Here is a 27,005-nt window from a genome sequence, read left to right as displayed (position 1 = left end):
TGACTAAAACTGTTAAAATCCAAGACCAGAAAAAATAAGCATCACAGAGAAAATGAGACAGAGACAGGGCTTAAGAAAGTGAAAGAGAAATGAAAACAGAAAAATTTAGCAAAGTAAAAAGCATAAATTCAAACTAAAGCTGTAACGAAGAAATATATTGATATTTGAAACCTAAACAATTTATGGAAGCTCACATGCAGCCCAAAAAGGAAAAGAATATATCTTTTTAAATAGAGTAATAAAAATAATTTAAAAGAATTAAAATTGATAAATTTTCTTAAATATTTTTGACAGTGTGAAATAGCAGTAAAAAAATTTAATATTATTAAAAATATTATATTCATGCTTTTTTTTTAATAAAATACATATGAAATGAGATATAGATTTTCATGAATTAATAAAAATTTCAAAGTATCAGATTCAGAATCTATTAATATAATTTCCATATAATAGGTTAGAAATATATAAACAAGAAGAAAAATAAGCATCTTCAGGTGATATGAATGATTTATTTTTCTATGTCCAAAATTACACGGTATGTTCTTGGAAGGCTTAGATTGAAACTCGATTTTGCTTTAACTGATAAAGGTAGAAAATGAAACTTAATTACAACTGTTACTTTTGTTCCCCGTAACTGATTCTTTTCCCAATGGATATCCTCAATGGATATTGTATTTGTGCTGAGCTGATATGTGTATGATTACAAATTGGGATTTCTCAAATCAGAAGATGTAAAGATAATGATGAACCTGTGGACTTAGTTTTGACAGAGATCAATGAGTAGGCAAAAAATAAGAAAGCAAAAGCTTTATTAATGTAGTTAGTACAAGAGCAGGTAGGTAGATGCCTCAGTGACAAGTGCATTTGTACATAAGACAGGGAGGCAATATATGAGAAAGGGGTGTGTGTATCTCACATATGCTGATAGGCCTCACCAAGATAGAACAATGAATTATGCTATATAAACACTTAGTATCAGAATAATATAGTAACATCTGATTTAAAAAAATGGATGAATTACAAGAGATTATAAATTGAAATTAAAAAGAGATATAAAATTACAAATATTCTGAGTCTATATCAGTTTCGTGTATTTGATACAAAATATCAGATTGATACAGAATCAATCCATTTGTTACCCTCAAAAACAATGTATCTGACTTATGCATTCGGTCAATATATGCTTGAAATTTAAATTTGTAGTTAAATCTAAGTTGGCAACTAATTTATAAGGTTAAAATATGCTTGGATATACAGAATATCAATTGTTCTTTATGTTTTATAAGAATTAATATAACAACAAATATCCCCAATGGATATGTCACTCAATTAGAAGAAATAATTAATTTGCATATTGTTGTTTAACCCTATAACCCCTATTACTGCTTCCTTGCAAGTCCTCTTGCTTTTTTTTTTTTTTCCCCTGAATTATGTGTGAAACTACAGAAGATTTAAGTCTGAAATTTGCTGTAAAAATCAAAACAGCAAATAATTTACAGGACAAAAATGGTTTGAATATGTTTAATTATATCAAGTGTTCCTCATGTTAGGAGAAAATGATTAAAATGGTAAAAGGTTGTAGTACCAGCGCAAGATAATATTATGATTCAAATAAATACCATCCTCATTTACAAAAATACAAATTGGAATAAATAAATGTAATAGTTTGAAGTTCTGAATATGTAATTTGCAGATTTTACATAGGCTTGGAACAAACAAAAAATTGAACTTCATTAAATAACGAATTGGACTAAACAGTGAGAGGTAAAATAAGTATGATCAAGTGAATAATGAAATGAATAAATTTATCAAAAAGTGCTCAAAATATTAAAAATATTTTATCAGTAATATCAGTAAATCAGTAATTTTAGAAGAAAATTAATGATATCAAGATTGATAAAATTCTATTTTGGAAATGCTGAAATATGCCTTTTTATAGATAGGTATCACATCCAGGTATGCGAATAATTCCTTATCAATATATGTAATCTTAAACAAAGTAGGGCAAGTTAAAAATACACAAGCCCTTTTGGTTTGCATCATTATAAGATAACAAATTCCAAATTATATTTCAGCTTTAGCAACTGAGATAGGTATTTTTTCAATGTTTAAATTGACTAAGTTAATAGAGAGTGAATAAAACTAAGCATGAATACAAATTAGTTATAGAATCATAAACTTCATATTTTATTAGCATTTTTTAAAGATTGTAGCAAAATATAATGAGCTGGGATATCCATCATTTATTATTTCATATTTGTGCTCTATATTTTCTTTCAGCATAAATTTAACATTACTAGTTTCAATCCAATTTTGATATGTATCGATTTCAGTGTCCAGAGGTTTTATAATTCATAGAATTCTATGCCTTTATTATTTATTTTTAATGTTACTATATGCAAATTTAAAGCTCTTTTTATTTCTTAAGAACTGATCTAAAATGCATGAGATTTTCTACTACAGATTTCATATGTGAGAATCATATTCAAGACATTGTTAAAAGGATAATTGTCCATCTAGATAGGCACATCTTCCAATAGTTGTAATTATGAATTAAGCTTTAATTTATTACTTAATGAATTAACATAAGTGTAGCAATTCTCTAAATTCAAATTATTTATACCATTTTAATTGCGATTTTTTTTTTCTTAAATATAAAATTTACCTGTTTCTTGATTGCTGTACAAAACAAATATAGAGATGAGTTTCCATTATTTATACACATTGTGCAGAAAGTAATGCAGCCTTTGGTGTCAGGCACTTTGGTCCACTCTACATCCTGACCATCGAGAGCACCAACAGGAATCAGCCTCAAGAAACGTTGTTTACCTACAATTGTAATGTAATTAAATCAAATTAGAAAGAAATCAAATAAAGGCATATGTATGAAACTCAACAAAATTTACTAAATTAGAAATAAGTGAAAAGACTAGAAAAAAAGTATACAGAGTGTCCACTCTTATAATGGACCAATAGCTAATTTCCTAACTGTTAGAGGTATTCATATATTTCCAATAGGGGGGAAAAAAGCTTTAAATGACAAATAATTATATTGTGTGTAATTTGAGTTAATAAATATTTTTTTCAAAAAATTACAAAATCTCTTTTACACAGTTACCTGGGTCTATAAATCACATTTAGAAAATTATTCTTAATGCTGAAACATAAAAAACACTATTTTAGATAATAGGTCATTAGCAAATGGAAATTATGAGACATTATGTTATTTTCAAAATTATTTCTTATAATATATTTGTATACAACCCTTATTTAAAGCACATAACTCGATAAATTTTAATCATAAAACAATGAAATTCTTTTATCATATATTTTAGCATGTTTACAATTTTTTATTGAATATGACTAATGGGGCTAAAAAAAACCATATAAAAAATTAGGATTCAAAACTTTTTCAGAAATGCATTTATGAACTCAATCATAACATACAATTCTACCTAACATTTAAAGCATTTTTTTTTAACTAGAACGATATGTCTATTTCTAACAGTTTAGAAATTAGAAATACAACCAGGATAAGAGGTATGCCCAGTATATTACAGAAATCTTACATGATATATTATGCCAGAATAGATTAATTTATGCACTCCTAATTCTTAGTGGAAGACAAAAATACCAAATTTTCAGTAGGGAAGCAAAAAATTATTGAATAATCTCACTTCAATAAAGTTTCCATAAAATATTTTATTAAAATTACCTTTTGTTTATAATTAATTAATGCTTTAATTTCCTAATCATATGATATTTGAAGGGGGAGAACATTTCTGCAGCCAAAATGGCATCTCAAATGGGGAAAAAAATTTATTTGTCAAAAAGCATTTATCACATAATAAATGTTCTGCATAAAATAGCATACAACTAGAAAGTACAAATTTATTATCATCAAAAATGAAAATTTTTACTGAGATATTAAAATGTAATTTGATTTATTTTGATAATCACACAAATTACTGCAAAGATGATTCAGCAGTTTGCAATGCTGTCAGTTAACATCTTCAATATCAATATAAGAGCACTGAGATCTAAATCTCATATATCAATATAAGAGCATTTGAGTTCTAAACATCAGTTCCATATATGAGAAGATTTCCAAACTTTTCCCCATCCTTCTTTCCAAGAACTAAAACTGGAACATTGCATTACCAATTTATAAATAACAATTTCAGATCTATCAAATGCAACATCAGAAATCCTTTTTATTTCTCTCTAAAAATTAAGATTCTGATTGCAATTTCATGAAAATTAAATGGAATTATTATAAATTAAAGAATGCTATATGTGAAACTAATTTTATATATATATATATATATATATATATATATATATATATATATATATCCAAACTATAAAGAGCATTAATACCACTTAAACCTTTCAAATTAAAAGTAACAAATCTTTCATAGATTCTATAAAGATAAATAAAAATTTCATTCATTAAATTAAAAAAGTACAAATCCAAGCAAATGATGCAAAAATAATTTGATTATTTAATATATATATATATATATATATATATATATATATATATATATATATATATATATATATATATATATATATATATATATATATATATATATATATATATATATATATATAATGCTAACATATGTGACACATAAATTACTCTTATTAGTTACAAATCAGTCAAATGTAAACAAATCACTATACAAATGTTTCAGGTTGCTTCATTGAATATTTTTACAGATATATTTAATTCAACACATTGCTAATTAATAAAGCTTTATAATATTATTCTTCTGGATAGATTAATTTTCTTTTGGATAGATAATTAATTTTCTTGATAGAACTCATCATCATATTTATTTAATCAAAGAACAAGATAATACAAAAAAAATTAAGAAAAAATATCAAAATGTTTAATTTAGCCTAAAAATAGGCTAAATCATTTCCTGATAAGTAATTACTACAATTTAACTATGAAAACTGATAACCATATCCTCCAAAACTATGTTTCACAAATGCATTGCAATGGTTTTTGTGTTATCTTTAAAAAATTAATGCTGCCTTTTTAATACCAATATCATCTCTATACAATGATTTCTTTATATTTAATTAAAATTTTTAATGTAATACATTATTTGCAACAATTAATTTTTACTCTCATGATCAAATTCAAACTTATCCAGCAAAATATTCAACTACATGTTTTTGCTAATCTTAAAAATTAAGATTTAAAAGGGGGAAAAATGCTTCTTTTGGACATTATTACAAAGCAGGATTATCGCTTCCACTTTTATTTCAAGGCATGCACACACGCACACATATAAAGATTTGTATATATTAAAGTTTGTTTTGATTTCTTCAATTAAAAACATGTTTTTCAGTCTTATCCAATAGAAAGCAATTTTTTTTCCTTTTAAATATGCATGCTTTATTAATATTTAACAACTTTAAAAGTCATTCTAGGGGAAGAAACTGGTCACCTAAGGCAACTAGTAATAAATAACTATCAATCACTCCCACCTCCATCTTTCTCAAACTTCTGACAGACAAAAAAGTAACTTACCAGCAACAGCAAGTAATAATTGTTCTTCAGCAATATATTCTAACTGCCATACTTTCTTCCCATCTCCAATACGAGCAATTTCTTAGTATTAAAAAAAAGAAAGACATTTTGATATAAGTACAAACATAATAATATATTAATGATTTTATAATGTAAGAACATCATAAAATCTGTAAAAAAAATATAAAATTTAAATATGTTTAAAAATAAAGTAAAAGCACTAATTAATAAATCTTACTTTCATAATCAAAGGCTAGAAAATAAAATATGCATAAAGTTACATTAAAAATAAGGAAATGATAAGCAATGCAAACACAGTTATAGAGCACAGTTTTTATGATAAACTTCAATTCTGCTTACCTTCTCTATCTAAATCAACACAATATAGGCCTTCTTCTGTTCCCAATACTATTCTTTCTGGATCTGAAAATTGCAAAAATATGTTAAATTATAAACTAAATTGCAATATTTAACTAATAGCACTTTTAAGGGGACAGTGGACTTTGAAATAAGCAAAAATGGACAGAAACATGAAATTTTATTTTTATTGCTTCCTCATAAATATATATGTTTATATTCAACAAAAATAATGTGATAAGACAGATTGTTCAGTAAAATGAATATTTCAAAGGCCAAAATTTAAAAACACATTTTAATTACTTTCCTCAAGATGATATTGTAATTAAATTTAAATATCTTTGAAACATTCCAGATGTCTTAATTTTTGAAAAAAATTAAGATAGAATTGATAAAGATTTCTATCAAACATTAAAAGAAAATAAGGTATGTATTTTAAATTTCAAGGTTTTTTTAGACAATTAAAAGTCAATTTTATTCTAAAAAACATAACATTCTAATAAAAATTCAGTAGATGTGGATAAAAATATTTCTAAAAACTAGCAGTTCATTTGAATTACAATATCATACAGTTTTATTTTAAATAAACATATATTGGGTAATATGGAAAAAAAATTAAAAATGAAATTGCCTGGATGCAATATTTTGAAATTTTTAAAAAATTATACATTTTTTAATTTTATAAAAATAATAGTTTCAAATTTTTTTAAAAAGGAAATTTGCTTTCTTTATATTTTGATACATATACTGAAAAAATTTCATAACTCTATGAAAAATCAGCAAAAATGCCTAAAAGAGTCCACAGTAGAGTACAAAAGTCAAATACCCTTTAGAACAAAATATTATGGTCTAAATAGAAAAAAATAATACAAAACTTTTTTTATTAATATATAAAATGGAAAACACTTTTTTTATTGATGCAACAGAAAAAAAAATTTAATCAAAAATCAAGATTAAATATACACAAAATTAAAGAAGTAAGGGGCATTCTATATAAATATTCTAAGTAAATTTTATTGACATTTATATCATATTTATAATTGTTAAAAAATGTTAAGTATTTTCTTATCATAGCCAATGTTAAATAATTTCTTTATAACAATGTTTCCAGTGACTTAAACTTTTACAATTTTGCTAGGTCTACAGATTGCAGATTTTTTTAAAATTTTAATCTACTTTTAGTACAATAAAAAAAATCTGTTTCAAAAGATTTTCATTTATTATTTAATATTTTTTTAGTTTTAATATATTTTATAAATAATAATCTTACATATTACAGAATCTGGTCAAATTTTTATCTGATTTAATTCAGTGATTCTTCTCCTCAGATAAAATCAAAGTGCAATTGAAATTTTTTGATTAAATGACAACTAAAGTTCAAATGTAATCAATTATCATCAAGCATAAATAAACATACATTTCAGAATTCAAGAACATTTAAAGAAGTGAAAATTCTATCATGAAATTTTATCTTCATAAATATAAATGAAATTAAAGAAATCTTTAAAACACTTACCTATGACAGCAGCACAAGCAGTACTTTTAATTAAGGTAAGAGTATTATCAAGTATTTCTTTTGCTTGGAATACCTAGAAATTAAAACAAAAAATTAAATTTTCTGATTATCTCAAACATTTTACAATATTTTTTTTAATTCAATTTTTAGCAATTTTGGATTACATTATACCATTACAAAATAAATCTAACCTAACAAATTTAAATTTCTCATAAAAATTTTAATTTATGCAAATTTTTATTTTTTACTGGAAACCAAAATTAAATGCTACAAGTGCTTGGCAAAAAATTCTTTTTGATTCTATGGCGGATAGCTCCTGAATACTTAATAGTATAAAAATTCAGAGAAGCTAAATCTATCGATTTAAAAAAAAAATTTAATAAATATTTTATTTTTCTGTATCTTTCAACTCAAATCGCATAAAAATTATTCTTAAAATGATACAATAATGTTGTATAAAGCAGCAAATTAAATCTTTAGAGAATAGTTAAGGAGAAAATTTAGTTTTGAAATTACAAGCATAATTTTCTAACCGACAAAATTGGCAAATTTCCTGTAAAATAAACTCCCAATAATCCAGGGTTGTTAGTCCCAAATTATTTCAGTCACAAATAAATACAGAGATGAATTATTTCAACACCATCCCTTTTTTTTAAAGTAAACCAACAAATTTATAATACAAATCTAATGTTCTTTCAGTTATTTTATAAGTAGCCCACTAATAAACTGAAAATTATAAAAGTGTGTTAATTAGATCTCTTCTAAGACATTTTGCAAATTATCAGTAGAATTTGTTTGTCTACAGTTACATGAAAACCTATTTTGCTGATAATTGGCATTCACATTTACTTTCAACTCCCCCTCCCCACTCCACTAAATCATTCTCTTTCTCCTAGACCACATAGGAAGAGTCCAATCAATTATTAATTGATAGGCGTGTTTGTATAATGTTATGCGTTGTTTGTATTCAGCATTGCTCTTACATCCCCCCTAATAGTTAAAAGTAAAACAATAAAGTACAAGTTTAAGATGTTACGGCATGTATGCATACTTGGAAATTAGTGACATCTGCCTCCCCAAATCAAATAATTTTAGTTAGTTTTAATAGTTTGTAAAGAATGAATGCCAATCACACATATGATTCAAACAAAATGATTAAACAAATGAATTATCAGAAGGGGGGTGGTAAATCTTGCCCTACATTAAGCCATAATGAACTAATAATCATTTCAACTAAAAAATCAAACATTTCTTGCTAATATATTACAGATACTAAATTTTTAGAAATTATGTAGGTTATCACTGTTTTTTAAAAGTCAGCAATAGCTATCAAAATTAAATACGGAAAGCATAGTTGAGCTACCTCTACCTACTTGAAGGCATACAGTTAAATTGAATAAGCTGGACACTATAACAGCAGAAAGTAGGTGCGAGAGCAAGTCCTAAAGCCCATAACCAGTACAACCTCTCTAATAAGAGATGCATTCCGTCATTGGCAGGAGATAGCTTGACCTTATGCCCTTATTACATCTCACAAGAATGAGGAGAACAAATCACCATACATGTAGTTCTCATATTTGAAGTGACCACCTTTACTAGTCAGATTAAATAATAAGAAGAAAAATTCATAAATAAAATTTGTCATTGTTACTTACTGTTTTTGATGCCAGTTTGTTTCTGCGCAAAATCCGGTGAAGCTCATTCAATGCGTCTACCCACTTGCTTTTTTCACTTTCCTTTTCCACTAGCATTAAAGTGTGATTTTTAATACCTGGAGGATTCAACATGGATGTCGTAACCTTAAACGGAAAAGCAAATGAGATTACAATGACATGCTGGAGCTCAGATTCTATAATAATTATGTAATGCATCTGTAGCATTTTTAATTTTCCTTTCCCAAATTGATACTTTAATACTTGATACTTTAGGATAAGAGGAAGTTTGTATGTAGATATTGGATAGTAGTAACCAAGTTTCTTCACTATATTACTCATCCACATTCTATTAAGCTTCTTTTTAACATTTAAATAAGAATTCCAGATGTATTAAATTTTAGAGTAACAATCTTTCCATTTACATACTAGCATAACATATGAGCACCTCCTTTCAGCTATGATCAGAGGAAATATGTATGTGCAGTTTATGAAGCTTCTTTTGTCATTTACCTTGACTGAAGAAATTTTTCTGTCAATGATTTTAAAAACTCTTTTTAAAAAAATCAATGTCATTGTGTTTCACAATATCATTCCTTCCATTCAGTTAAAATATTTTTTCCCCTGTCTTCAGTATTGGAGACAGGATATATGCAATATCAAAACTATTCAGAGTTGAATGAAGAGTTCCACTGTTTACATAATTCTTTTGCTCTATAATACAATCATATACTTTCTAACTTTTTAAATTTTCTTAGTTGTTAAATGCATGTGTATTAGAAATCAATAGAAGTGTTAAAAATGCCTTATAGAAAACAGTTGGATTTGTATTTTAATTTACATTGCTCAAGATAAAATTAAATACAATACAGAGTCTCAATAGTGTTTCCGCTCCCCTTCTTTCAAAGATAAAAAGAATGAAATCCTTTCTGAGAAGTGGTGAACACAAAAGGGATATAATTCAAATTCTATATATGGTAGTACACCAATAAAATATATATTACAAATAATGGAAAGGAAAACATTATTGATCCCTACACAAAAAATAAACAGATCATTTTCATTTTAAGAATGCTAGCAAAAAATATTCAATACAATTTCCTTCATTATATCATAAAGTTTTCTTCTAAATATAAATTAAAATAGATTACAAAAGTGATGTTTTTTTCAATGCAAGCCCAAACTAAAAATGCACAAACAATTCATTACAATAAATTATATAAGGTAAACTTTTTTAAAAAATATCACAAGCCAGAAAAAGGATCAATTTTATTTTAAAATACATTATAATAATGCTAATAAAAAAATGTTTTTAGTATAATTTTTTTCATTTCATTATGCTAGAAAATTTTCTTCTAAACATTCGATTAAAATAGTTCGCCAATAAAATATGTTTAATAAAAACCAAAATTGAAATGTGTAAACCAGTGCTTTTAAGCATACCTTTCATCGACAGTTTACATTCTTTTGATTAAAATAAATAAATTATAAAAAGTTCATTATATACATATTCTTTCAAATAAATACAAAAATTATCATACCCTAAATATGCATGGAATATCCTTTTTATTGGCATGAATAACATCAGATTCTAAAACAGAGCTTACGGAGAATTCTTCATCCCTAAAAGTTCATTCAGAAATAAAAAATATAACAAATAAAATATAATTTGACAGCAAAAGTCTCAGCCATTCTAGTAAAATGTCTCAAACACAATTACCTCATATCCAAAACTTGTGATATCCAAGTATTGGGCTGTGTACTTTTATCTTGAGCTAGGTCATACAGAAATAATTTAAAATCGCAGACAACTACAAATTGCCTCATCCAGCCTTTTTTAACGCCACCAGGTTTAGGAACCTAAAAATATGCTCAGTATAAAATACATTAACTATATAATAATCGAAAAAAGTAAATGGTTAACAAAATTAATAAACCAGAAACTGAAAAGCCAAAATTAAAATTGTACATTTAAAAAATATTTAATTTTATAAAATCATTCTGTTGACTCAAAATATGAAAATTATTATATAAACATTTAAGAACATGTAAATTAGATATTCACGATTCAAATTTACAAATACAAACTTAAAACTATTACAAATTTCACAATTTAAATTATTTTATTTTTTAAATTATTAACTGCAATTCAATATTATGTTAATATATATGTCACAAACAGTTACTTGTTTACTGTTAAGCTTCAGCTGACAATGGAATTTGTTTATTGGTAGAATGAATAATCATATAAATTAACACTGGATGATACTGCACCAGGTACATAAAATTGTTTCAAGAGTATCAGGTATTCAGTATCAGTTTATTGGACTTGATTGATAATCTTCTCAACCTCTTTTTTTTTCTTCTAGTGTTAGGTTTATAAAGTGCAGTTCATCTTCCTGCCACAGTGAAATATTGAGAATATGTGATTGTTTTATTCATTTTTTAATTATATACATTTTATCCACGACCATTACTACCCTTTTATCCCATGTAATGATGAATATACAAATGAAAAATCTCAGTCGTCTCCTATACTAATTACATAATCAAAGCCTTTCCATTCTTCTTTACAACCATTAATCAATCATCTTCAAAATCAAGTACACTGGCACATCATCATCAATACCTACTCTAAAGATGCAAAATTCAATATTGAAATCATATTCATATCAGTAACAGCGATGATGTAAATTTGAAAGTCGAGAAACAGTATTAATCCATACTTGGCACATGCAAAAACCTGATTATCAATCCAATTCTAGCATGAAATGAAGAAATGTTTGGGAATGAAGAATAATTCATCCAGTAAAATGAAGCATTCCATCATTACTAATAACTCAAACTAATAAAATTAGAACAATTCTTAAAATCAAATGTACTTTGGACTTTAAATAACTATTTATATAATCAATAATATCTGTAATTCTACTGATTGCATGACTGCATGATTGTTCAGAAGTGTCTAAACAATAATAAGCAACATTTTAATAATTTTAAAAATAAATAAAAATAAAACTTTGAAAATTGTATTTATAAATTTCAGTTATGAAACTTTCTTTGCATATTACATATTATTTAGGTAATAATTATAAAAATGGTGTATGCATTATGAAATATCTAAAATGACGTTAAAGTTTACCTTAACATAACCTTCATAAGCTGTACCAATACCCCTGGTTGGATCAATGCCAACAGGTCTTTTTACTATAATAAAAAAAGTGCATAATTTAGCATTTAAGTTACTATTAGAAATAAGAAAAATAATAGCTTGTATTATTTTCAAACAGAAGCTGCAACTTACTTTGATCAGAAGGTACTGGACAGACAGCAGGAACTTTTTCCTGGCATGTTACATGGCAGGCAAAACCACAGACTATGGAGGAAAAAAAAAATTACAATTTAAAAAAAAAATGTATCATGAAATATAATTAGAAATAAATTATTATTATTAGAAAATAAAATACATAACAAAACTGTAATTTAAAGTTATATACATATTTTTAAAATTACAGTTCCTCTCTAAACTATTAAGGAAAAAATTCAAATACTAATAAATATTCTTACATAATTAAATAATTATATTGAATAATAGAGTCTTTTAAAAGAAAATGCATTGAAATGATATAAGTAAAATCAGAGTTAAATCAAATTAACAGTTTGCAGCATTGGTCATTCATAACAATAACTTTTTAAAAATACATAATCTTAAATATCTATTATTACTTTGCCTATATTTTCATAACTGACCAACTAACAAATTAATTAAAAGCATAAATTTCATTAAAACTTTTCTAAATAATGCTATGAAGGTTAAAATAACTATAAAACAAATAAATTGCTAAAAGAATTTTTATTAAAAAAAATACTTAAAATTGGAAGAAAATAATTTTAATAAAATTTCTAATATGCATTCTTACAATAAAGGATTTTAAAAATAACATGAAATATCAGAAAATAAAGATTACTTTGAATTTGTTTGCATTACTTAAAGAATAAGTCAAAGAGAAGAAGAAAAAAATAAAGATATTTCATAATTTAGATAATGATTTATATATTCCAATTGAAAATTATTTAAGAATATATATATATATTGAAGAATATATATATATATATATATATATATATATATATATATATATATATATATATATATATATATATATATATATATATATATATATATATATATATATATATTTGTTAAGACAAAGCAAAAAAGAAACAATGAATGCATCTAAAAATAAAGAAACTGTGAATTAATGAATTAAAGAAGGAGGAATTATACTGAATACTGTGTCTTCTTTAATGTATAAGATCTAATTGATAGAAGTAGCTTATAATTCAATAAAAATAAATATGGAATTTAATACTTTTGTAATGCATTGTAATACTTTTCTGTATGGTTTATAATATAATTTCAAAAGCTGATAAAAAGCTAAAACTTATTCCAAAAAATTAGCTGCAATCGATAACTTGCTTCAAAATTTACCAAATGGAGCTTTTTCAGATAAAATTCATACTTAAAATATTCTATTCTTAATAAAGAAACACAATAACATTCCAAGAAATAAAACTCACCTTCACAAACTACACCTTGCCTGCACAAGCCAATCATAAGTGAAGTACAATGATTACATTTGATTGGGGATGGAAATGTTCTGATTAAGAATTGATGTGCCTTTGGCTATGAAAAAAGGTAGAACAACATATAGATATTAAAATATTACAAAATCATTAAAAACATTCAATTTAAACAACTGAAAAAAATGTAAAACTTAAAAATCAAAATAAAATTTTATTGGTTTCAAAAACCTAAATGTTTAAATTTTATTTCTACATATAAAATTGAATGTCTGTGCATTTGTTTGAATCTTATACACTTTCATACCCCTTGAAATAGCATAAAATTGGATAAAATTTGATACACATATTCCTTAGAAGCACTTAAAATTCAACAATTACGTCAGGGGTGTTTCTGGGACCCCAAAAAATCCCCTGAAACTTTTACGGACTTACTACCGGCATTTTGGAGTTTCGAGAAGGGGGGGGGGGAGAAATGAAAAATTACAATTATGAAGTATTGAATGACCTAATTATAAAAGTTCAATGAATTACTTTTTTTGCAAAATTAATAACTATAAACTTTCAAACATATAAACTACTACATTTTATGCAAATATTTTAAATTACCTGAATTAATTCTTTTAAAAAAATTATCTAATTTCTGCTGCTTTTTTTTAATTTTCTAATGTTTGTGGGCTTGTCTTTCTTTTGTGGTGAACTTCATAATTGCAGGAAGGTTGACTTTTATTTTCCTCATTTACAGTGGAAGAAATTTCCTCGAGAACTGCACATGCAGAGGTAGAAGCAGTTTGCTTTTCTGCTAATGTAGAAGGTTTTTCGGAGACTTTTATAGGTGACTCATCTGAAATACATGTTTTTAAGTCCTCTTGATATGTTTTCCAACTTCTGTTCATATTCAGTAAGAGATCTTTGTGAATTGGATCAGTCATTGGATTTTTTGAGCCATATTTTTCACATGAGGTTTCTTTAGAAGCCATTAAATCATATTTAATAGTCTGCACTGCATCCATGGAATCAATCTTAAGAGAGGTTCTATAGTCAGTGACAAGTGTATCCATTAAGTTGAATGCACTTTCCACTAATGGGCTATGGAAGCAGCTAAGGCAGGCTTTGACCAATTTAGCCAATGTAGGATACTTATAATCATTTGTGAAATCATTTTTTAAATTAAAAACTTTAGACCAATATTTATCAATTGTACACTTGACTTGATTTCCACTTTCATCAGATGTGTAGAGTATTTCTTTGGTGTTATCAATATCACTCTGGTGTAACATATTTCAGCTTCTACTTTTGACTTTTCATTATCACTAAAAATATGGGACATAAAAGATGATAATATTTCAAAAGCTAATATTGTACTGGTTTTACCTCTTAGCTCTGGATCTAATGCTGTAAAACTAATTAGATATGAATTTTTAAGGGGTAATTTCTCTTTCATATGCTGAAATTTCAAAGTGAAATTCTCTTGCGTACATAAATAAAAAAATATTTCAATAAGCGAAACGAAAAATTTACACGTGCATCAATAAATGAAACCAAAATTTTACACAGCGGAGAAAAAAAAGTTGCGAAGCGATGATCAATGACAAATAGCTAATACGGCGAAAAATCCCCCTTCTCCACTTATTGGCGCCACGCCAGGAGAGATAAGACCTTTGAACCCAGAGTCACGTGATCGCACATCTGGTCGAACGAATTCTCTCCTTTTTTTTTTCTGCCGCGCCTACTTGCCGAAAAGAATCCAGAAGAGAATGTCCGAGAACCGGGGGAATGAGTCATAACTCGCAATAAGGAAAGAACAAAAAAGAAGTTTTTTCCCCCTTTTCACGCATTATCACTGCCTTTGGAGAAAGAAAGGAAAAGTTTTCACCACACACACTGACCTTGCGTTTTCGGCTTTCAAAGCAAACAAAATTATCCAGATCAAAATAAATAATTCATTATTATTCCTACTTCCTTTTGAACGACGATCCCCGGAATTTCCGGGTATCGACGTTCAAAATCCCCGGAATTCCGGGGTTTCCCCGGAGCACAAACACCCCTGTTACGTGCATGTGTAACTACTGCCCCCAAAGAGAAAAGACTAAATTATGCAATTTAAGGAAAGAATGAAATACCTTTGGACTCAGCAAACTAATAACAGGCCTAGAGTCTATCACAGGTGAAAAGGTGAAGTTGTCCTAAAAAAGAAACATGGACATATAAGTAAAGTAAACAGAATTTTCAAAAACTTTACTCAATATACAAAACAGCAGAAGGTGAAAAACATTGATTCTTACAATTAAGTAATGCAGTGACAGAACTACATGAGTCACAGATCAACTCTACAATGCTTCTTTACTTTTCCCTCTCATGCAAGGCCCATCACTCATTTGATTTTTTCCCAACCCTCAATTTCACTTTCTTTTTTTTAAAGCAGTTGTTGATAGTAATTCCACTTTTATATTGCCCAGACAGAAACTTCTTAGCTTTAACATACATATTTTTCTTTTGTTAAAAATTACTCAATGGAAATATATATATATATATATATATATATATATATATATATATATATATATATATATATATATATATATATATATATGAAAATAATTTTCTAAAATACAATTCAGATAAATGTCATTCAAAATTTTGAATTATAATTTAAAGACAAATCTGTTTTTAAGAACTGTCCTTTAATTGCATTTCTTTTTTATAGCACTCTTCATTTCTGAACTGAGGTGTCATCATTGCTTTCATTATGATATGTTAAAAGAACTTATTTCCAGTCAATTTTTATTTATTTATTTATTATTATTATTATTATGTTGAACTCTGAAAAGGATTGCATGAAAATCAACAAAATTTTGTATTATGATTGAAAAGATTCTCGGCAATTTAAAATATGTAATGAGAAATTGTCTTTAATCCCAAATAATATACTTTCTTCCTTTAGGAATTTTAATGAAATATGCTTCTATGGGTTCATTCAATTATTTACATAAAACTTAGATATAAAAATTTGTACAATTAAATCCGATTTCAGGTTAAAATTACCTTAATTCTAATTTCAGGCAGACAATAATATTTACAATTACTTCCAGAAAATACAAATTAAATAAAGATATTGGCCTGTTTTTTTAAAGATCTCCAAATTGTATAATTCTTTAGACACATAAAAAACTCCTCACTTACTAACGAAATATATCAACATTTACACTATATATTTCTTTTAATGTTTCATATCTGTAGCAACACATAAACACAATAATAATGTATTATTCATTAAGTAATAAAATGTAGTAGATATTATCAACATTAACCTAATTTTAACTATCTCTAACAATTAACCATATAATAATGAGTACATTTGAAGATAGGTAATGTTAGATATGGTTTCAAAAATTAAGTTAGTTTTGAGAGGTTAGAAAAATTCAAATACGAATGCAATCATGCCATTCAGAAAGGGAAGGATTAACCTCATTGGACAGTTTCTATTCCAGTGTCCATTGCTATGTGGCATCAAGCAAAGATTATTTAACAGTATCCCCAATAAACATATTTTAAAATGAAAAAAAAAAAAAAAGCATGTCAAATTTGCCACAATATCATCCAAAAATATTTATTGTTTTGAATAGTCAACTAGTCTCCAACACTTCTATGGTTTAATTTGTGCCTCTTGAATCCCAAGACCACCAATTTATAACACATTGTATACAGTGCTCACAGGGCCCACATATTTTTTTAAATCTCAAGAAGCATGCTTGGCAAGCAATAGGATGCACATATGCACATTTTTAATTTGCATTTGATATTATATTTACATAAAGTATTCTTAAATATTACTATATATTTTATGCACCTATTTATTATATAAGATTTTTTACATATTAAATATCTGTTTCCTTACAAATTAAAATACAAACTTCGAAATAACAAAATGTACAACAATAAAACACTTTATAAGGTATGATAAATGATTGACACAGATATGCCGATGTATTGACTGATTGTTTCTATAGGCTTGGAGTGTCGACATTCACTTATTTTGTTAATCATATGTCATAAGATTGTTTAAGACTTCATTACTCTGGTAAAGCAACAAAATTATTTGCCTCTTGTTACTTATGCATTTATTCAACCGAAGAAACATGAAAATGAGATATCTTGTGATTAGGCTACAATGCTCGGTCTGCAAAAAATGAGAAATCTCGTGATCGTACGCAATATATTATTAAGAAAAATAAAGACTTAAATTTTCTATAAAGAAAGTACATTCTCCTCTTTTTAATCAACTAAAAAATAAATGTAGTTCATTTAATCATCTGCAGAACTACTCTTGCTACAAATCACAAATGGTGTAAGTGAATAAAATAATCTATCAGATAGAAGAAAATAAATCCTCAGCATAAAGTGTTACAAAAGTTATATTGGCCAATAAGAGGTTGAAAACATTCTTTTACCTGTACAGGAATATTAATATAACAAAAGTAACTTTACACAAAACACATCATAGTAAGTTATACTTACGGCACTAGCTTCAGAGGCAGTAGACTTATTGCTCCCGCCGGAAGCTGGTTGATTATCCTCGACATCAGCTTCATCACCAGCCCCTGCTGATTCTCCACTGTCACTGTGAGCTAATCGCTGTGAAGTATTCTTCAGGAACTCATCAAGAAAAGACATTCTTGATGGAGGCCGATCGAGGACTATAAAAATGGGGGAGTAAAAAGGCATGACTTAGTTTCCCAATTAAAACAAAATAATTGTGATTAATTCATTTTTTTTGAGAAACTAAAAAATTTGCAGATGTTCAGAAAATGAAATACAACAAAATATGGACATTAAGAATTTTAAGATTTATCAGTATCTAAGAACATATAATGTTAAATTCCATATTTAATCGTTATAAAATACTTCAAAATTTTCATTATCACTTTGGTTCCCAATTAATTTAAGCTGAATATAGCAGTTTATGAAAACTATATTCAGAATTCAAATACTGAAGTGCCCATATATAATATCAATTATTTATATAAAAAAAAACTAAAAAAGTTATATAAAAATTTCAACACAATAAAATCTATAGATGATATAATTTTATCTTATATCTATTAAGAATTTAACCTATTGACACTGAGAGTACTATTTATATAGCAATCACTTCCATAGCTAAGCCAAATCCACTCCACTGTTTTGTTGTTGTTCATGTTGTTTGTTTTGCTTTGTTTAATCAAATATTTTTTTACAAATTTCTAAACAATTTTTAAGAGGCATTTATCACCCATTAACAAGATTTTAAAATCAAAGTCTCATCATTTTTTTTTTTTTTTTTTTTTTTTTTAACTTTTGGGGTACAAGAAAGAATTTTAAAGTACTTTATATTTTTTGATACTTTACAGTATTTTAAAATCTATTTGAATACTTTTCCAAAAAATAAAATTCAAAACATTAATCAGAATAAATTTTATTTTCCTTTGGAATTTACTTTTATGGTTAATTGTACTGCTTTCAACATGATTTAATATATATTTTTTGGAAATTTATACTTAAGCTTTGTTTATGTTTTGCAAGTTGAGCATTAATGAGCTAAACAACAAAACTTAGATTAAACAATGAAATTTCTTGTCTTTCTCTGAAGGCTTTGCTCATATAACATAAGAATTTATTTCACAATTGAATGACTTCAACGATATATTGCTAAAAATCTTTTACACAAGGTTTTGTGTCCTTTAAAAGAATATGCATTATAAAATTGTTAAAAAAGAGAAAATTAATTACACTAAATATAATAAAGGATTCGTATGATAAAGATTAACTATAAAGCTTATTGATTCAAAGCCAAATTAAGCTTCAATTCTATAAAATTTTTAATCAAGTTTCTTTCAAGAAATTCTCCCACAAATAAAAGGGAATATTCTAAATTCTTGTAAATTATTTATTTTAATCACAAAATAATTATTGTTACAGAATTTAAACATAATATACAAAATGTACATTTACTGAGCATCCGTAATTATAATCTAAACACTTCAACTACAAATTAAGTTGAATATTGATAAAAAAAAAAAATATGCACATTACCATCAATTAAAAGTTTTGGATCACTGTCTCCTGAAGCAATAAAAAGGAAAATGTATAAGAGAAATTGTGTGAATCTAACTTAATTTAATAGATTAAAATTAAGAGCATAATTACAAATCAATTATAATAAATAAGTAAGAAGTGTAAAGTATCAGAGCAAAATTATTAAACGCCTTGAATAACACTAAGAAAATGCAAACAGAGTCAGTAATTAGGTAACTGCCTTATTAAAAAAAAGTACATGAAATAATTAACTGAAAAGTCTAATATATATTAACATTTTAAACTTTTATAATATTCATTCTTTATTTCGATTATTTATTTTAAAATGCATGGTTTATAAGGACTTTATTTAAATGGTCTTTTGCCAGAGGATTGAAAACTATTCTAATAATTAATCAACTTGTAAATGAATTAACAACTCTTACACGCAGAACAACTGTGACGTATGTGATATATTGCCAAAACTAATTTAGAAAATGAAAGAAAAAAAGGAATATCTATTGTATTGGAATAAAATGTAATATTTATTGTATTAAGCACTTAAAATTTTTAGCCATCTTTTGATTAGATTAAAAATATTTTAAGGGATTTTCTAATAATGAAAAGGGGAAATAGCAGGCAAAAACGGAGATTTAAAATAGACTTGTTTAAAAACTGTTATTGCTTTAGTTAAAACTGTGAATAGAAAGAATTTACAGCATCAAATAAACTTAAAATATCTAATAAATATGTGCTTTGTGAAATGAACATTGTAAATCAATAAATCACATTTTTGATTATAACTGAAACTTTAAAATCAGGAAAATGAAAATGAAAAATGGTTAATGCATATCATTTAAAATAATACTACAGGATATCTCAATAATTCAGCATTATAAATCAATCAATAATAACATTAAAATATTAATTTCAAAAAGGTTAATTTTTTTTTTTTTTTTTTTTTTTTTCAGTAGAACCTGAGGAAGACAAATTTCTGGAATGTATGATGGAATCAATATGTAAATATACATCAGACAGACACAAGCATTTCTTTCCAATGCACATTTTGATCAATCATATTTAGCATTTTAAACTCAATTTTTTAAATTAACCTATAAATAATATCTTCATAAAAATATCCATAAACATTATTAAAAATACAGTAAAAATATATGCAAAATGAATAATATTTTGCATATATAAAGACTTTTTAATTTATTAGTTTTATAATATTAGTAAATTATTACCATTTGGACATTGAATCTCTGCAACATCAGCAGCTGTGTTAATAAGAAAGGAAAAAGAAAATTAAACACAGCAAAGAAGAAAAAGAGGAATTAGTGATGCAAATAAATTATCATTTAATTTTTAAATGTCATATTTTTTTATTCTTTAAGACAGCATGTATAAAAGAGAAAATCAGGCATCCAAAAAGATTCAAACAGTCTGTAAATAAGTTTTTTCTATATGTTAAAAAAGGAATTTTATAATAAAGCACCACCACCATAAAAAACAGCATTTCAAAAAATTTTAAATTTTGCAAACAATGTTAATAAACTATGCATAAAATTATATGGAATTTCATTTCCAAAAATCAATAATATACAAAACATATTAAAATATTTGGATATGGAAAACAGGTTCATATATCATACACTAAAAAAGTTTCATGTTATAAAATGGTGCATAAGAAAAATCTTTCAATTCAAGAACTGCATAGCTTTACAATAATAAGCACATAAAATAGTAATATCTTTTATGCATGTAATATTTCATGAAAGAAATTTTTTTAATATATATTTCTTTAATGTAGCACATTTTAATGGAAATAAACATAATTAATAATAAAAATAACAAATGAGTTAGTAAATGGTAGCTACACAAGAACATGCATTAACAGTGTTTCATTTTGATAGTATTTAATCTCTAGCCACTAAAAATGCTGAGAAGTAAGTAGCAGAGGAAAATAAAATAACTTTATGAAGTGTACTAAATATATTTTTTCCAGTATTTAGTTTAATAGTAATAAATGTTTTAAAAATTAGGAAGGAATAGGATTAATTGTTATATCTAGTCAATTTTACATAGATTTTTCTTAGTAAATTTGCTCCACAATATAAAAAAATAATAAATAGAATAAAACATTATGTATTAGGTTATTAAAATAACCATTTTTCTTTTCAGCTTTTAACCATTCTTATTTTCAATAATTCAAAGTTTCACATTTGTAGAAAAAAGTAACTATTGTACATTGTTCTTTAAGGTAAAAAAATATCAATTAATATTCTGAAATAAAAAAAAAATATATGAATGTTATCTCCAAAACATTCTTAAATACTTTCTTAAGAAATCATTCCAATTTTCATTCTCCTCAAATAAAATTGTGGATTTTGTATGGGGTTGTGAATGATGCAAGTGCTCAGATTTTTATTTTCAAATTCTGTACATGAGAGTTTGGTGCTTTGCAGTTAAGTAAAGAAAAGAAAATATGCATTTTGAATGCTTCTTTCTTCAACTAAAACCAAAATTTGTCACAGAAACACAATATTAGTAACAAGATTAATATATAATTTTTATTTATTTAAGTTGCTGCTTTATTCAAATAACAAGTTTACATCCAAAAGAATGTAAAGACCAATAAATGTGCAATCTTTCAACAGGTTATTTCAAAATTTGACACAGATCTGCATCTTGGATGCTAAACCTATGTACGAGTTTTAATTCATCCAGGTTTTAACATTTTCTTGCTATTGCATTCACTTATACTTGTACACATAGATTTCCTTTAAATCAATTTTGTTAAAAATCTGACAAATGTAGTGTAAAGATTCTAAACCAAATTTCCTTCAATTAGCTCAAAACATTTCAACTATATATAAGTAACTCAAGACACTAAATATTAATAAAAAGTTATCTACATAAACACATTCTAAGCACAGAGAATAAAAAAATAAAAACTCACAGCTGTCACCAGATTCAATTCGATGTTGCAATTCTTTTATTTGAGCATCCTTTTTCATAATATCTCGTTTCAAGATTTCAATCTTTTGAAGACAATCCTTATGCTCCCTAAAAAAATACCAATGATTATTAATTATTTTACACTGATAATAATCTATATCAAAGACTCAAAAGCTGATATAGTTTAACAGTGAATAATGGTTTAACCCCTAAATTAAAGAGGCTATTTATTCATATAAGCAATATAACAGCAATCAACATAATACTTATTGCATTTAGACTATTAATTGAAAACTATGAGAAAAATAAACCTTTTCAAAGGAAACTACATTTTCAAAATTTAGGAATGGTTTAAATAAAATTAGTAACAAATAATTGAATAACTGAGAGATTACCAAAAAATATCACATTATGTTTAAAAATGCAGAAAAACATGATGAAACAGAGCTTTCTGCCAAGCATAATCAACACAATTTACACCTGGTCACTGAAGGTTAAAATGTTCGCTTACGAAAATTATTTTGTTAAATAATACAAACAGGGCTGGGACTGAGTAAAAATTTAGAATTTATAACTTATTCAGCAGTATATTTATTGAATAAAATAATAAATTCCTTATATCATTTTATCAAATATGTGCCTGTCTTTACAGTTCAGAAATTAGTTACTGAAATGATTAGAAAGGCTATCTTATTTGATCTTTTTCCCCCCACTTTAAATCATAATAATTTTAACTTTAAAGGAGATCCCCCCCCCCTTCTTAATCCTTTCCTACTGAGCTGGCCAAACCACCCGTACAAATTCTATAATGTTTCCTAAAGTATACCAATTTCTATTTCATAAAAGGGGAGGCAGAATGTAAAGCAAGGACATCCTTGGTAATAACTCGTTTTACATCTTATACTCCTCCTCAGAAACAAAATCCAGCTTGCCAGGACAAAATATGCAAAGTTGGTTGGGCTGGATTTTTAGGTTGGGTTGGATTTTTAGGTAGGGCTGGGTTTTAGTGAAGAGGTTTGGTGCATAAAATTGGGTTTATAAATACATACAAAGGCATACTGCATAAACAAAATATAAAGAAATTAAAAAAATATGAAAATCCACAAACCCAGTTAAAATAACCACAATCACAGTCAATAAATCTCAATTGGAACTCCAATTCATTGAATAAAAAAAACTGCATAAATTTTCCGAATGATATTTGATAAGAAAAAGTTGTAGCAGATTTCTATCACCACATTTTTGATTCTAAAGAAATATTTTTATAAAACACATTTCAATCACCATTTCAACCACATTTGGAGGAAAATGAAAAATTAGCTGTTTGCAATTAGAAAACGAAGGAATAACTATTTCTATAAAAAATTATGTATATAAGAAAAATTATCCAATTTTAGATGTGACCTTCAAATATTAAAAAAAAAAATGTATATAAAAAACACTTTTTTTATATATAATAAACACTTTTTTAAGGCTTAGCCAATATAAAATATGGTAATTACAATTAACAGCAAACTGATTTAACCTTCAATTTAAATTTCAGAAATGGACAAAGTCATTTCAAAATTTCAATGAACAAACAAACAAAAAAAAAACTTATAAGAGCATCTCTCGTAGTGTGGTTTTCTTTTTTGGTAGAGTTAAAAAAAAAACAACACTAGAAAACCACTTTATGTAATGTTCTTTTGGAGAGAGATTATCATCAAGAGATTATATCCCTTACAGTATAAAATAATTTTTTTTTGTTAAAAATATTTTAATTAAAAAGAGAGAAAATAATTGAACAAAATTAAAATTTAAAAAAAAATCTTTAACATTTATGAAAAAATTATTCAATAAAAATCTATATGCAATATATACTTTTGCTCAGCAACAAGATCTGCTCTGACTTTACTAAGCTCTTGACTTATTGCTTGCTTGGCTTGGATTTCACTCTGAAGACTGGACTGAAGATTTAGCAATTCCATTTTATCAAGTTTCTGCGATCTCCTATTTCTCCAGTTCTTCTCCTGCAAAAATAATTAAAAAATTATATACAAATATGTTTAATATAAGAAGCATCAAAATGTAAATCTATAAATGGAAAAAGTCAATGTCTTTCAATGGAAATATACAATTAAATTGATGCCTCCTCTTAGATTAATTTAATTTAAACACATTAACAGCATTTTATTAATAAATAAAAAACTATACAAAAACAATTTTAACATAATTAAAATGCTGAAAAAAAAAACACTCATGAACCAATGTTCAATTATTGCATTGCAATTTCATTTCTGTTGTTTCAATCAATTTCTTGTCAAAGGTTATTCAAAATAATCTTGGTTTTCTGATGCTTTTTCTATAAGTAAGGCTAAATCAAGAGGCCTGAAGAGGTACCTATTTAAAAAGAGATGGCAATTCATACAGAGAAGAAACTTGGCTTTCAATTAGCTCCAAAGTCTCCAAATAACATGGGTGCAAGAATTTTTCTCTTCTCACTGAGCAGTAGAGTTCTTAGAAAGGATCGCCAAATTTCTCTTTCTGAGTTAAAAAGAATTTGCATAAAATCCACTCCACCCGACATTTCAAGCCATCTAGTGTATCTGAATAACTAGATGTTGAGTACAGCAAACCAAATATAAGATTAGAAACAAAATTGGTATCATTACCCCATGCATCAACAAATTCCTCCAGTAGGTTTGGTTTAGTTTAGTTATATTAACATTCTGTTTTAAAGCAACACTAGGAAGATTAGGAACAAAATAGGTATCATGACCCCATACATCAACAAATTCCTCCAGTAGGTTTAGTATAGTTTAGTTATATCAACATTTAGTTTTAAAGCAACACTAGGGCTATTTTGGAACAGACCGTGTAATTTTGAACTGCGGTAAGAAGGCAAGGGAGACTGGTGTGGCATCCTCTCTCCAAAATTCCACAACACATCAGCAAGAGGATGTTTGGCCCCCCGATGGATTTCATGAGCATCAAACCCACTTAGATGACGATTCTTCGGAGGAATTGGGTCTCAAACCTGAAACCTTCCGGTTCCAAAGCTGAAACTTTACCAAGCCACTGCGGTCTTCCTCCAGTAGGAAATACAGTCCAAAAAATAGAAAGCAATTCACAATTACACCATCACTACTATATTGAATCCAGTATCCATTATGATTGCAAAGCTGTAGCACTCTCTGAAGTTATTGTTTGAAGTAAAATAATCATTTTTGATCATTTTTTTTTAACTTTTAAAATAACAAAAAGCAATGCAACTGTAAAAATTAACACAGGAAATTTAACCAATAAGGTAAAGAAGTCCAATTTGGATCAATTCATTGTGTATCTATGTATCTATGTAAATCCATTGTGAATACAACTGCTTGGTTGAAATGAAGTAAAAAACAATTTTTTCCTCTTGAATTCAAAGTCATTCGAGCTGCAATCAGAGTGGGCCTAGCTTGAAGCACCTGTGTGTATGTGCACATGCATTCTTATTCAAAATTTGCAATCATTTTCTAGCATGGGAGTCACTTGATAGAAGTTTAATAATTGTAGTTACGACTTTTTCTATTTTGAAAGAACCATACATACTTGAATTTCCTTTATAAGAGGTTACTCTAAAAAAAAAACATGAGTAATTTGTGAGAATGGGGATCCTTTCTAAAGCATTATTAAGATTAAAATCTTATGTTATTTATAGTTACTTTTACTATTACATGTAAAAAGTTATGAAATTTACACATTATTTATTGAACATCTTATTATCAAAATAGTGATTCTTGCACGTGCATTGGCTGGGTGAAGATAGAAGTGTATGTAGAATAGGAGGCACTGATACTATTATTAGTTGAATTAACACTTCAAACATTAATATAACTTTTTATTGATAAACCTACAAGAAATTTATATCGTATAATGGTTATTTAATATATTCCAAAAGCAACAAATTTAATATATAGATTTGAAATTAGAAATTTCAAGCTACTGATGGATATAAGAAGTTTCTATTTAACTGCAATCTTGAAAAATATTTCTGTAGCACTGCTTATTTCTAAGGTGCCCTTAAACATATCCTCTGGGGTCTAGCTGCTAGTCGGGCTATTTCTCATTCACACTCATGATGTCCTCTATCTTAGGCAATGTGCAATACAAAGTAATTCTATTATCCTTGCTGATTAAAATAATCAGTCACATAAGACAAATTAGATACATACAACTGTAGAGGTAGGAGGAACACCAGTCATTTTCAAAGCATCTAATTCTTCAGTCATCTTTGAAGCCAATGCTTGCAGGTATCCTCTTGCATCTTTCTCATCACTTACCCTAAAAAAAGAAAAATATGGGAAATATATAC

At 26.4% G+C, this 27,005-nt stretch overlaps 1 protein-coding gene across 6 annotated transcripts in view; it reads right to left on the bottom strand.

Annotated features, from left to right (window-relative positions):
* Window positions 1-27,005, bottom strand: part of LOC129956465 (serine/threonine-protein kinase MRCK alpha-like) — a 127,615-nt gene that overhangs the window by 16,949 nt on the left and 83,661 nt on the right. For 3 of the 6 annotated variants that reach the window (XM_056068360.1, XM_056068363.1, XM_056068361.1), the window contains exons 22-38: window positions 26,866-26,974; window positions 24,533-24,681; window positions 22,674-22,780; window positions 20,959-20,991; window positions 19,730-19,759; window positions 18,176-18,354; window positions 15,781-15,843; window positions 13,655-13,760; window positions 12,378-12,449; window positions 12,216-12,280; window positions 10,794-10,933; window positions 10,615-10,696; window positions 9,077-9,220; window positions 7,422-7,494; window positions 5,909-5,971; window positions 5,549-5,629; window positions 2,666-2,829 (exon numbers count right to left, since the gene is read on the bottom strand). In XM_056068360.1, coding sequence (XP_055924335.1) covers window positions 2,666-2,829; window positions 5,549-5,629; window positions 5,909-5,971; window positions 7,422-7,494; window positions 9,077-9,220; window positions 10,615-10,696; window positions 10,794-10,933; window positions 12,216-12,280; window positions 12,378-12,449; window positions 13,655-13,760; window positions 15,781-15,843; window positions 18,176-18,354; window positions 19,730-19,759; window positions 20,959-20,991; window positions 22,674-22,780; window positions 24,533-24,681; window positions 26,866-26,974 — 1,660 coding nt within the window. The remainder of the gene's footprint in view (window positions 1-2,665; window positions 2,830-5,548; window positions 5,630-5,908; window positions 5,972-7,421; window positions 7,495-9,076; window positions 9,221-10,614; window positions 10,697-10,793; window positions 10,934-12,215; window positions 12,281-12,377; window positions 12,450-13,654; window positions 13,761-15,780; window positions 15,844-18,175; window positions 18,355-19,729; window positions 19,760-20,958; window positions 20,992-22,673; window positions 22,781-24,532; window positions 24,682-26,865; window positions 26,975-27,005) is intronic. The other 3 variants (XM_056068364.1, XM_056068365.1, XM_056068362.1) reach the window with 2 other exon arrangements.

The sequence above is a fragment of the Argiope bruennichi genome, chromosome 11 (genome assembly GCF_947563725.1).
Source record: "Argiope bruennichi chromosome 11, qqArgBrue1.1, whole genome shotgun sequence".
Taxonomy (NCBI): Eukaryota; Metazoa; Arthropoda; class Arachnida; order Araneae; family Araneidae; genus Argiope; species Argiope bruennichi.
Note: the sequence above shows the minus strand (reverse complement) of the source record. Positions and strands in the feature narration are given on the sequence as shown.